Genomic DNA, 14,636 nt, shown 5'->3' with positions numbered 1-14,636 from the left:
TTTGTTTTTCCGACAAGACAGTTCCTAGTCACGAAGCGTAAGTGGCAGTAACGCAGCTAAAACCGGTCTTTAAAAAACGGTAAAAATCACCTAAAAGCAGCAACAACATGTAAATATTTACGTAGATCATTCCCGTAATGTACCGACATTGTATTCGTTGAACTATGTATACCATGTACAAAACGACACTATAGCGCCCCCTTATTTATTCACGCATATAGTTCGGCGGCCTCTTGTACATAATCTGCTATACGGGCTTCGTTCGTTTTGGGTCAGCTACTGATATGGGTGAGAAGTAAACGGCCAACGCCGTCAATACACACGCAGCTTAAATGCTCGCTTTTACATCTTCAGTGTTTCGCTTTAAAAAAATAAATAAAAGTTTTAAAAAACAAATATTTTTAAATTCATCTTCCGGTATCACTTCTCTTAAGTTTTAATTGCAATCGGTATTCTTGAGAAACAGTCAACGATTTAGTGCGAGGTATTTGCATCACGCAAGTTGTAAATGCAGCACAGAATGCCGCTTCATGAATTCTTATCTCTTTTCTGACGTGGACTGGAGTATTTATAGCGAAAATTCAGCAGCTAATTCTAGAAACTTCATTGAAAGTTGGCTTTTACGCTCAAGGTGATGCATACAAAATCAGCATATTAACATTTAAAGTATCTTATAGGTGGATACAGTAGACCATACAAAGTGTGTCTATGCTCTGAGTAGTTTATATCAAATGGCTAACTACTGGTAGAACGTAAAGCACTGTTTCTTAGCTTAATGTCTTTGGTTCTTAAATAAAATGTTCTCACGTAGCCTACACTTCATCTATTGCCCCAAAGCTGTAGGTTTAAATGTCGTTTTAAATTCATTTTCTACGCTAACAGAAAACACCTTGGTGTACTAAGTTTACGACAAAAACAGTTTTACTATTGTACAGTCTTGCTAACAAATAGAAAAAAGCGTTAATTACTTTACTGCTAAAATCAGCGCCTTTTGCGCTTTTGGCGTTTGCATCTGTGCGCCTTGAGAAACAAAACTGTTTGAACTTTAACCGCGTTTGTAATAACACCAGTTTTTCTTGTAATGCGGGGCCCTGCAGTCGTTTGTGCTGAAAATGTTAAAACAGGATATAGTACTTTGGGGTAAGATCGCAACTAAATCCCATATTTCCTGGTCGTGTTTTGAACAATTAATAACCCTTTAGAGGTACGAGGCTCCAGTTATTAAGGGCCTAAATATTCTTTGTTACTACCAAATTGTGTGAGAAAAGAAAATATAGGCCATCTTACCCCACTCTACTGCATATCATTAGTATATATAGTAGGGTGGGGGAAGATGGGACACCTATATACTATAATATCCTTATCGTGTTTTAACAATTACCAACTATCTGATAGAGTCGTGAGGACACGGTTTTATAATTCTTTAATTTGTCTTTGTTTACCACCAAATGGGACAAGAAAATAGAATAAAAAGGTGTCCCATCTTCCCCCACCCTACTATACTCTCTGTTTTTAACAAAACGGACAACTTTAAGAACAGATCACCATCGCTTTAATGACTTTAATGAGACAATTATTTCCGACACCGAATTTTGTTTTAGGCACAGAGAGTTTTGTTTAGGACACCAAGGATTGTTACATAATCGATTTTTATTCTCTCGATTTTTAAACTGCACAGAACAACCTCGTTTGCTTTCAAATTCCATAACAAACTGAAGTTACTTACTTTGGTGGTAAAAACTATCATTATAACACTACAGACGTACTTCGTAGACTGAGTGCTCAATTAACAGTTAACACATATATGTGTACTAAGTTGAAAAAAATCTTCGTTTCCCTGAATTTGGTAATTTATTAGTGACCACTAGGTTGGGGAAATATCCGTTAAAGTTTTATGGCCAAAAACACTTCTTCATAATGGTGGAACCATCGAGCATCGAACCTGGTACTCTTTGGTTACCAGTTAAATATTTTTAGTATGAGTTAAGATGGGACATGTTATATTCTCTTTTCTAGTCCTAACGTATGGCAGTAAACATAGAATGTTTACAAAGTTTTATGGCGAAAAAACACTTCTTCGTAGTGGTGCAACTATCGAATCTGGTACTCTTTGGTTACCAGTTAATTAATTACAGTATAGAATGGGGTAAGATGAGACATGTTTTAATCTCTTTTCTGGTCCTAAAATGGCAGTAAACATAGAATATTTACAGAACTACATAACCGTCCATGTGACTCTAAAACAACTTTGTTAGTTGTAAAAAATAAATTACAAAACATATATAATTTGGGTCCTAGAAGTATCTCATCTTTCCTGAAGTATTATACACAACAAAAAACTCGAAAATATTATAAGGCCGGTACTTTATTTATTTATGTACAAATCGTTACATTCAACTCGGAATTAAAAGCATATTTTAGGAGTGGGTTAAAAGATTCTACCGTCTAATTTGAAACCAAATCTAAGGCGAAGAATGCAGCAGTTGTGTCACCGCTACGCGTTAAAATGCAACACTATTAGAATGCAATAGAACTTACGCTGTGTTATTCGACTAGGTTCAAGGTTACAAATGAAAATATGAGATTTTCTAAAACTATTTTCTAGGCGAAGGAGTTAATTTAAAGTGATGAAAAAAAACAGTTACTTAGGTTGGATAACAGCAAGGTTAAACGACGTTATATGCAATAAAATCGCAAAGGGAAATGCGTACTTGCTCGTATAGGAAATAAAGAGGCGAAAATATAACCCTTTGTGGTCGTTGTAGGAGGGATCTTTATACAAGCAGAGTTGGGGGATTCTTGCGCCATACTACTCCATTATGACGTCACTATGGGTGGAAATGGTCAAGTGTGACGTCACAAAGGTATATGTACAAAACACTGATCAAACTATAGAAGGTTGAAGGGGTTATGCGGACGAAATCATCAAGTTAATGATTTTACGCTTTCTGCTTAATAGATTAGATGCGATTAAAGGTTTCACACGATCCGACAAATAAATTAATTCACCAAGCGAACCACAGTTCATCCTAAGCACCATGGCAGTCGGGGGTTGGGGAGGGTAGCGGTGTCTTTATGAACGCATGCGGATATTTTGTTACGAATTGCCCGAGCCGAAATATGAAGATTTTACCAATTCGAATTATAACGGAAAAATTAAATCCAAACGAGTAATTGCTGAAATTATGCAATTCTGTTCATTTGCGACGTCATAATTATTCGTGACGTAACGCACACAAAAACTGGTGCGGGCAACTCATGACGTCATTCGGTCGGTGGTGCGGTTTTAACACAGGATAATAAATACGAAGAATTATTTACTATGGGTTTAGTTATCGTTGTGTTAGATACGTAGCGGTGGTTCCCCTGGTGTGAGAGCGAAACACTGCGAAATAATGATTAAACTAAAGCCCATCCGTTTCAAAGCAAATCTATGGAAAAAATGAAAAAAGGTAAAAGTGAAGCAATGCTTGCTTCGTGCTAAACGATGTCGCTTGCTTATTGGATGGCTCGGTGATGCGGAACCGTCGGTCACGAGATGTTGTTTAAACGGTTCGAACGTGATTGGCGGAAACAAGGGACGAACTAACCAATCACAAGTAAGGACACCTGGGTGGGGAAAACAAGAGTTAAAAAAATGGAAAAATATTTACCAACAAAGTTACGTATGTGGTAATTCGTAAACGGGCACAAAGTGTATAAAACAGAACATTAGTGTTATACCGACCGGCGTTGGCCCGACACGTGAGGATAATCAAGTTTCATTCTTTCATTAAGGTGTTTTAAAACTTCACAACGTATTAACCAAATCTATGTTTACCCATGTTTTATAAGGTATAACTATTAACTAAGACGTCACATATTCCCATATATAAATAAACTGAATATAGTAGTTTACGTATACATATATGTACAAGGTGTCAAAGGTGGTCAGCGGTTGCCGATGTACAAACGATGATGTAATGCAATTTACAAAGCAAGGAATTGGCGATGACGTCATATCCCGTTTCGCTCCCATAGATTGTGACGTCACATATTATAGAACAGGTGTTGTACTTAAAGGGCTGGGTCGAGTTAAGAAATACTTGTACGGACATGCTTTACTGTGGGCCATAGATGGATATGTTAACATTAATCTGTTGTGAAAATTGTGTGAATGAATCACATTTATTTATCCTCACGTGGCGGGGCAATGACAGTCGTTGTTTATTACACGGGTGTTCTGTTTCATATATCTCGTGCCTGCTTACGAGTTACTACGTATGTAACTTTGTGGGAAATTGTGTTTTTTATCGGATAACTCATTAATAACCCCTAATTTAAGCGTGAACTACATTCGTTCGTAAACGTTAATATTTTTAACACGGGTTTGAGACAATACACATTTTTTGGTCAGCGTACTGATCCGGTTTTCTTTCTTTACATAAGAAATGTATACACTGAAATACACAATATAACATATGGGTGACTTAGTGACTTGATTCAAGATTTAAAGTCTTGCGTGTGTGGTTGGTTGGTTTTAAGTGGGAGAAAATTTGACGCCTAATTAGTTTAATCTCGGCTTTGCGTACTGCACCACGTGCTTTATTGTGTTTGTTACGTCATAATCGCATAACCAGAGGAAGCGGAAACGCGGTAGACGCGTTTGTTCCCACAGCAACCGGTAAAGGAAAATTAGAATTTGAAATAAAGTAAAGTATAAAAGGTCAGAAATCACCATGCAACTTTTGACGCTGTCAATCAAAATGATTGATGTTTAAATGCGTTGTCGTGCGCGTATAGTATCATGCACGCATATGTGAAATGCCGTTGTAATACAAAACGACAACCAATTCAATGAGTTGAAACAAATACATTACCTATACAGTATAGTATATAGACAACGTACAACAAATTAAAATTGTACAACAAATTAACTGTTCTGGGATAAGAGCCTGAACTAATCTCATTCGGAATCAAATATGTGACACATACTTAAACACATATTACAGAACAAAGAAATTTACAAAATTGGTATATAAACTTAATATTGACCACAAAATAACAACTAGACTCAATTTTTGAAAAGATGCTTTAACAGATATTTTATTGTAATATACAAAACCGAAACTTGAATTCAGGTAAAACAACCTTCCATAAAATGTGTAAATACTCCTCTAATGAAAGTTGACAGGTTTTAAACTTATTTATGTACAAGGTAATATTCTGTAGTGAGCGGAGGCAGTTGTTATTTTTATCAAGCGTTAACATAACACAATGTGGGCCAACATACCTACTTCCTTGTCACCACTGCTGTATATAAATATAATACAGCCCTCTGTAATATACTGCGGTGTGGCATAACATGGATGTGAGAATTAAATGGCCAGCTTAACCACAAAGTAAAATTAAATTTAGAAAATTTTGAATTATGGCTATTGTTAAATTTATAAATGTGTTTTAATTTTTTAACTATGGAATAGCATAATATTGTTTACTGAATCATGTACTATTAGAATAGGCAGAAAACTGCTATGGCAGCATATTGGTTAGGTATGAGTGCTGTTTATATGGTGTGGTGACAGCATGTACATTCCGCACCATATTAAGGCACATCAAAATTTCACTACAAAAACTTAGGTTGTAACAACTATATATATTGAAATCGGAAAAACATTTTTTACCACTAAGTGTTAATATGAATTAGTCAAATTGTCAAACAACGGTAACCAGTTTTTGAAAGGATTTTGTTCAGTTGAATTTGCAGGGAAAATGAAACTAATTTAATTTTTAATGAAAATATATGAAAAACTATTTCAGTTTTCCTATTAAAACAAAAGTATAAAGTGTTGTCTTATCCAATACCAATGACATATTATTAAAATTGATAATATTCCATTTAATATGAATATTAAGGCTCCAACAATCAATACAACTTAGCTGGATAGGTAAAGTACTTAAGATCCATTACCATAAACCGCTATGTTAAAACCGTAAAAACACAAATCTCAAAATCTAATCGATCACGCCAAAGTGATACAGATAGTTTCTCCATACAAGGGTTGGAGAATCTTAGTTTATAGCATTTTTGCTGTATCAGTATAGGCACCACACATGGGGTGGTAGGGTGGGCAAGTAAACCCAGGATTTTTTACATTATTCAGTACATGTTATAACTAGTTGGAGAAATGTTGTCAAAAGGGGTTTTTATCAGTCAATGCATCTCTGGCCTTTTTAAAAGTTAGGCAACTATTTATAGTGGTTTATATTTCACAACAGAATCACCAAATATACAAAGACAAGTATTCCGATTTTGAAATACATTGCCAGTAAACCAAAACTCCCAAGTTCACAGATTCGTGAACATTCACAAATTTAATCTGCCAAAAAATGCCCAATTTACTGATTGAAAAGTTAACCGAAACAAAATACCATGTTGCCATGCAAATCAAGCTTTGGGGATTTGAAAGGGGAACAAAAATAAAATAATAACGACTTGAAGAAATAAAACTGACGTCTGATCTTGAACAACTGAAGTTTTGAGTGCACATGCTGCCCAAACCCCACTGCTACAGCTCAACCTTTTATTAGTAAAGCATTTCATTTTTAGAAGAAGAATTTAAAAACAAAAAAAATTTGAAATTTTTGTAGATCAATTTTTTTTAAGCATTAAAACAGTTTGATTGTCGTTTCAATGTATTTCACCAACTGAAAACATACGTTTCAACATGCGTGTTACTGTAAGGCAACTGTAGCAGCGTGGGATGCACAACTTACCAGGGAATAATGCTAAAGATTTCTATAGAATATTGCAACAACAGCTTTCTTTGGTTACAGGGGGTGGTTGTTTTGAATTGATTTGTTTGACTAATTCGAAGAATGCCTATGAAATGCAAAAGCATGAACTAGAGCTTACAACTTTTTCAAGCTGTGATCCAACGCAAGCTGCTGCATTCAAGCACAACAGGCACAAAATGCGAAAAAAACGGTCAAAACTACGGAAGCGTCATCGGCTGATGGTGATTTTCTGACCAGCACTTACCGAGCTGGTTAGGGTAAGGTTACAAAACAATACAACCAGAGTTTTTCTTCTTTTTCTTCTTAGGTTCTGGTGTTTTTCGGTTGATTTGTTTCACTAGGTCGAAAAAAATCTACACCCCAGGTTCAGGAGAAATAGTTTTACATTTAGGAATATTTTTTTAAACCATTGGTATAAAAGAATAACACAAAAATTTGGAATAAAAATAACACATATTTTAAATGTGTAACCAGAGATAGTAAGACAGATCAGTTTTTTTTTTTTTGTTGAGTTAATAAACTACTTTTTTATCGAAAACTATACATTTGTGGATGTATGCATTAGCTGTACAAAAACCATCTACCAAAAATATCTTAAGTTATAGTTAAAAAGATAATAAAAATCTATAAAAATCTTGAAAAACATTTTGTTTGGCGCTTTTAAAAAATTAAAAAGTGAAATTGACTTAGATGTAAACAAGTTAAGACTGAAATAAAAAAATACTCACATTTTCAACATTGATTTTGGTCCTGGCTGAAGTCTCCATGAAGGAGCTGCAAATTGAGATGGAAATTAAGAAATATAAAAAATAAATAATTCTAAAACCATATCCTCACAACTCACATAGACTGATGTTAATTGTTTGAAACATGATCAGGATATTTGGATATTATGTGCTAAAGGTGTCCTATTTTGCCCCACCCTACTAATATAAGATTTTTTGAAGTAGTTTACTTGAGGAGTTCTTTTTTATTTTTACACACACTGTAATACATAAGCTTTATACTTAGTGATACATTGATAGTTTGAAACTTATATATAATACGTCATTATTGGCAATTGAAAAAAACACCTTAAGCCACTTAAAACACTTCCTTCAACTTATAAGGTTCTTAAACTAACAATGGATAAGTAAGTCAACAGAAACCACGAAAATAAATAAGAGCATATGACTGGATATTCTATTTGCTCTGTTTCCAACTGGATTCCATGCCAACAGACATACATATGATGTATGTAGTTTTACATGAATATTATTAAAATATTAGGTTTGCTCAGTTATTTCAAGGATTTAATTTTAAAGTGTAAGTTGGTAGTGAGAGTCACATATTTGCATATTTCGTACCATATTAAAATATAAATAAGAATCTTAGACCTATACCATATATTATTGTTTGACAGCGGCAACAAAACCAACACAACACATCCAAGGTTACAGGTGTTAAATAAACATTTGAGCAAAAGCCAATAACAGACTCACGTTTAGTCAGAAAAACATCATTTTTAAGCAACTCAGCAAAAACACAGATAGACCACAAGAGTAATATATTATACACAAGCACACAATATTGTCAGTTTAATGTCTGGGTTATTTTAACAATGGCAAGTTAAAATAAATTCTTTTTAACGTAACTAGTATAAAACAGAAATCGAAATATTATTTCCTTTACTATTAAAATAGATTTTCGTACACATCAAAAACAGCTCCAACAATAAAAGTAAAAAGGCCTACTCAAAATAGCAGGCAGTGGCCAAAACATTTGATTAGGATAATGTATTCTGTTGCAGTGTACGCAATGCAAATTATATCAATATCTCTTAATATAAATTTACATACACAGATCTATCTAACTTACCAATGCCACTGCCTAGATAACAGTTCCCCTTGCTCTCTTGTTACAATCCTCTCGTCTTCCAAATCGCATTTGTTTCCAACTAATATCATGGGAACCTGAGATGGAAGAGTTATATATATTATCATTAACTTTATACTTGAATTGGGTAAAAAGATAAGCAGTAGTCACTATATCAATATTCATAAATAGGAAAGTTATTTCACATGAAAATGTGTGATAGTTTAGTTTGAGTGTTTACAAACGAATAGTTTCTTCAGCCTTTAACACCTAATTTGAGGCAAACTTAAGTTTAAATCGCAAAAATGTTTGTTGGTTGCTAAGAATGAAAAAGATAGGCAGTAAGCGGTTACATCAACATTAGGTTAGTTATATCTCGACACAAATATATAATAATTTTTTTATATAAATCAAAATACCACGATTGTTTGCCGCAGCTTTTAGGCTTTAATGCTTAGTTTTTTACCAATGAGATTTTTAATTTATTGTTTAAGTATCACAATCTCAATGTAAAGTTTAAGAAAAGTTGTTTGTATAGGTTCGACACTAAGTCCCCAAAAGCGACCTATTCATTATAAAATGCCAATTGTAATTTGTTAATTCTAACCCATATTCATATATAAGTAATTACTTTCTTAGACTTACAACACATATTATCTCTTAAGCAGCTAAGAGTTTAAAGTGTTTAAGTAAAAAAAAACTTTAAAAAAAATTGATCAATTCTTTATTATACCTAAAACCATAAAACACTTGACCAAGCTATATCCTATTATCTGTGGTAGCACATTAGTGACATGCGCTGTCAGAATTTAATAATATTTGATGACACACAGAGGGGGCTGATATAAAGGCATATATAGGACACCAGGGAATTCAGCTTCCTATAACACATGAGAAATCCTACTAATATACAGTCTATGAAACATGTTCAAAAGCAAACACAAGAAAGTTAAGTTATTGGACTAAGTTAAGTTATGTTTAGTTATTTGAGTAGGATGAGTTATATAACTAAATAAATACTTTAACTGCAAAAGTGCAAAATATGAATCTTGAAATGTAAAGAGCGCTTTTTTAGCTAAATGATGAAATGTGATATATAGGTAAAATCTTTCATTTAAACTCTGATTTATTATATTACATCAAAATCAACTTTAACCTAATGTAGTACTGGTGGCACACACTAATTCAAAACACACAGTAGTATTTTTCATTCAGTTCAGTTGACAAACTTCCTGTTAAAACAACAAACGCAGATAACGTTCAGTTGACAAACCGTTTATAAACTGACAAGTTTATACCAACGCCGCTCTTTTTAGTTTTGAATAGCGTGAAGTAATCAACAGGTTATAAGGAAATAAAAACGAACCTAATGTTAGTTACCAAAGATATTGTCAAACTCCAAATATTTTGTTTTACAGTCACAGACCACACCAGATTTTTTTTGTTACGTTAGCATTACACAAAGTTTTTATATGATACAAGTCTGAGAATTTTATATAAGACATATATAATAAAAAATGGGGTTATTTACTAATTTTATGATACTTTTTTGGCATTTTAACCTAAGTTGCACACAGTTTTACATAAAAACCTGTCATATTGCACACAGTTTACGAATCCAAGACCCTGGATGTTCCACTTACCTCATCAGTATCTTTTACTCTTAATATCTGCTCCCTTAAGTCAGTGAGATCATTAAACGAGGCTTGAGATGTGATGCTGTACACAAGCACAAACCCTTGCCCATTCTTCATGTACAGATCTCGCATTGCCGTGAATTGTTCCTAAAACATTTAGTGCATTGATAAAGTAGTGTATCTAAATTATATATACACATTTTCAGGCATTTAAAATTAGGATTTCTTGATTTCTTCCATGTAAAACTAACACTGTCTGACAATATATCTTTAGTAAATTGCTATAGCAAAAAATTCTTCCTACATTTTTAGCATTATTTAACTGAAACGAAGTTTTAGAAAAATAGAATACGCTCTAAACAAGCACAATACACAATACAATACAGCATAAGAATATACATAAAAAATAACATCTTTCAAACATTAAGCAACAATCTACACATTACACATACAAATGTATATAAAGTACACCAGTGAACAGCACCCATTTTACAACAATAACACTGCCCCACCTTTTGCTGCGAGGATAAATAAGTGACATTCATTCATTCATTCCTATTATATAATATCTACATAAAAGAAAAAAAGAGACTTACCGTTCCAGCAGTATCAAGAATTTCAAGCATACATTGCTGGTTTTCTGCCTCAACTTGCTGGAAAAATATTAATTTTAGTTATCGGCTGAAAAAATTTATGTCAAATATGTTTTGAATTTGAATATTTAACTTGCATAGATTTTTTTACTTGTTGAACTTTCAAAAACATAAATTTCAGTGTAGCTCTTGTAGGTTTGAATAGCATGGCACACACAACATACTAGAATTACTTTACTAAGACTAGCTATATCAACTTATCTACTCAATTACACATATTTCCGACAAATATGTTGTATAACAAAAACTTTTGTATTATCATTTACTTAAAAGTTACAAAAAATTGAACATTTTATGCAATTTAGTCTAAATGAAACTCTAAAACTTAGCTATACGATAAGAAATGCAACAAAATACATAAAAAAGCATAAACTTAAGTCTATAAGCCAGATTATACTTTTCAGTACTTTATTTTTTAAAAAGAAACACATTAACATACTTTTCTATAGCTGTCCTCAATGGTGGGGTCGTATTTCTCCACAAAGATTCCTTGGACAAATTGAACTGTCTGTAAAACGAAACAAAATTTGTAAAATCATCATTGTGACTTCAAACAGGATACAAATAAAAAACATGGTTTATCATGTAGCAGACAATTTATTATTTGTTTAACCTAACGGGGATAACATGTAAAGGAAATATGAAATAACTTTACCAGTGCACTTTTCCCCACACCCCCAGAGCCAAGCACAACAAGCTTGTATTCCCTCATTACTAGACCTTTGTCACCGGGATCTGAAAAGATAAATCAATATTTAAAAATTTATATATACACATATATATACATAAACTTTTTGAAAAGGGTTTTCAATAGAGAATTGTTAAACCGTCTGCTGAGTATGATCGGTGTAGCGCAATTTTTTTTACAAACTTTTAGTTTTGCACGCCTTGGTCGTACATGTTATTTTTTAAACGCTGAGTATGATCGGTGTAGCGCAATTTTTTTTACAAACTTTTAGTTTTGCACGCCTTGGTCGTACATGTTATTTTTTAAACAATGTCAATGAATATATACATAAACTTTTTGAAAAGGGTTTTCAATAGAGAATTGTTAAACCGTCTGCTGAGTATGATCGGTGTAGCGCAATTTTTTTTACAAACTTTTAGTTTTGCACGCCTTGGTCGTACATGTTATTTTTTAAACGCTGAGTATGATCGGTGTAGCGCAATTTTTTTTACAAACTTTTAGTTTTGCACGCCTTGGTCGTACATGTTATTTTTTAAACAATGTCAATGAATATATACATAAACTTTTTGAAAAGGGTTTTCAATAGAGAATTGTTAAACCGTCTGCTGAGTATGATCGGTGCAGCGCAATTTTTTTTACAAACTTTTAGTTTTGCACGCCTTGGTCGTACATGTTATTTTTTAAACAATGTCAATAAATAATATACATAAACTTTTGGAAAAGGGTTTTCAATAGAGAATTGTTAAACCGTCTGCTGAGTATGATCGGTGCAGCGCAATTTTTTTTACAAACTTTTAGTTTTGCACGCCTTGGTCGTACATGTTATTTTTTAAACAATGTCAATGAACCAAATCTGTTTTAAAATAGATATGTAAAAAGTGTTATTTCCTATTTTGCTTGCTGAGATCTTATAAAGAATTGTCATATTGCGCAGACTGAATGGTAAAGGGTTTATTCACAAGTGTTGCTGTTATGAACCAACAAAGGAAGACAGTGGGCCTAGTAACCACAACTCCACAAGTATCAGTTCCTTAAAAATAAAAAGTTCCTCTTAACCACTACACCAACAGCTTAAATAAAACAGACATGAAAAATGCTTTGTTTAAAAACTGAAAAAAAACACCCAGAATCCTGTGACAGTAAATCATACTCTTGTACCGGCACAGCCATATCTAATAATTAATTACAAAACCCATTACACACAGCACAGCTTAAACGTATTGGCATCCACATCAATAATGAGGTTTGTACCTAAATTATACAAATGTTTCAACATTCAATTAACCTTACTAACCTTAAATTAATCTCTTTTCTTTCTTGTGTAATTATGGCGCTTAACATACAACAGCTACTTACAACAGTCCAACAGTATACACAAAACTACAAGCTCTGTAATTATAATGGTCTCATATATTATGTTGTAATAATAATAGACTAAACAATCTACATACATATACATATATATATACATACATTTAAGTACAACAAGTGTTTTTGCTTTGTATAAAAATGTTTAAATACAAGTCTAAACATGGTTTAAATTGAAGACAATGAAATTTTATAACAGCAATGCAAAAGATTAAATTGCAGTTCTATCAATGTATACTGAACATTTTGAGCATAAATTATAACTTTACAGTACTTAAATAAACAAGGAATAAACACACTGTTGTAGTTGCCTAACAACTAAAAAAATATTACATAAAAAAACATTTAATATTTACACTAACCATCTAGTATTACATAAAGTGAATTTGCTGCTGTGGTAGTTAACCAAACGCACACAACACGCCCTATTGAACATCATGTGCTAGTTACCAGACAAGCGACCTAAATCCGCTTTGTGTTTTGAAAAGTATCCAGCCACGCCTCACAGACGAGCTATTTTCTCTCGCGCAGACTGAAATATATTATACTGACCAATACACCGAACATTAAATTTGTCAAAAATGTGAAATTAAAAAAGGAACTCCTTAAACTTCTGCTTCTTTTCTGCTTGCATGTAATTTGTGAATGTCGAGTTCAGTCACGGATGAATGATTAGCGGGGTGAGGCCGCCACGCTCAAGTGCGCACGGCTTCGTTCAGAAAAATGATAGATGCTATCCACTTAAGTGACAAATCTTTTTCTTCATAACTTGCTGTAAAATGTAATAGTCAACTTAAGGATTTTTAAAATGAACCCAAACGACGCACAGAAACATTATGCATAGTTCTTCTCGCACAGTACACATGGATTCGTAGGTGTGTCGTTTCAAATATGCATCACAAAACTCAAAACATGTTTTTATACAAACCTTGAACTTGTATGTGATCGATCGGCTATAAAAGTGAGCCTCTACAAAAAGCTGGTTAAGTCCCGACAATAGGCAAAATAACATTTATAATGTGCTTGCGATTGGATGCAGCATAACTGTTGTTTGATGATTTTATTGATAACCTTATAACGGCGCATCTCTGCGAAATAATCCATTTTGAGTTGCTTTGGTACCAAACCAGCAGCTGGATTTGACATTAAACCAGTAGCTGTATCATTATATTGGACATCACATTCTAGGGAAATGAAGTTATTCATCTGTAACTTTCAGTTCTATTGAATTATACGGCAAACACTGTTTTCAATATACACTGTTGATTGTGTCAATCAAGTCGCCCTATTTTAAGAATGGCTGTGTCCTCGACCGGAAAACAATAACAATATTGTCCCGATTTCAATAGTAACGTTGCTAAACTGAAAATAAAATTTGGCGTTTTGATTTCAGTTACTTCTATACAACAATCATATTTCGGCGAATTAGGAACAGGATTCGAGTCCCGATTCTATAGTTTGACGTCCCATATTATAACACGAATAAAAGAAACGGAAATTATTAGCGATATTTAACTAAACGAATAAAATATTTAATAACTTCTAATAGTCAATTATTTATTTTAAATAATGTTGTCGGAATTGTATCTGAAAACACTGAATATGTAGATATAATAGGTTGGGTTAGATAAGACATGTTTTCATTTTGTTTTCTTGCCC

At 33.2% G+C, this 14,636-nt stretch overlaps 1 protein-coding gene across 2 annotated transcripts; it reads right to left on the bottom strand.

Annotated features, from left to right (window-relative positions):
* Window positions 1–2,347: 2,347 nt before the first annotated feature.
* On the bottom strand, window positions 2,348–13,040 carry LOC149735554 (ras-related protein Rap-1b-like). 2 transcript variants are annotated; one of them, XM_089878766.1, is made up of 9 exons: window positions 12,904–13,040; window positions 11,577–11,656; window positions 11,361–11,429; window positions 10,865–10,921; window positions 10,275–10,415; window positions 8,635–8,729; window positions 7,506–7,551; window positions 7,022–7,130; window positions 2,348–3,609 (listed from the first exon to the last, which is right to left on the bottom strand). In XM_089878766.1, the coding sequence occupies exons 2-8, from the start codon at window positions 11,631–11,633 to the stop codon at window positions 7,041–7,043; spliced, it is 555 nt and encodes a 184-aa protein (XP_089734892.1). In that variant the 5' UTR covers window positions 11,634–11,656; window positions 12,904–13,040; the 3' UTR covers window positions 2,348–3,609; window positions 7,022–7,040. The 2 variants fall into 2 exon arrangements, with proteins under 2 accessions (XP_089734892.1, XP_089734893.1); XM_089878767.1 differs by lacking the exon at window positions 7,022–7,130 and adding an exon at window positions 6,757–6,862 and having other exon boundaries at window positions 3,251–3,609.
* Window positions 13,041–14,636: the final 1,596 nt, after the last annotated feature.

Source organism: Ciona robusta, chromosome 5 (assembly GCF_009617815.1).
Source record: "Ciona robusta chromosome 5, ASM961781v2".
Lineage (NCBI taxonomy): Eukaryota > Metazoa > Chordata > Ascidiacea > Phlebobranchia > Cionidae > Ciona > Ciona robusta.
This window is presented reverse-complemented; position numbering and strand designations above follow the sequence as displayed.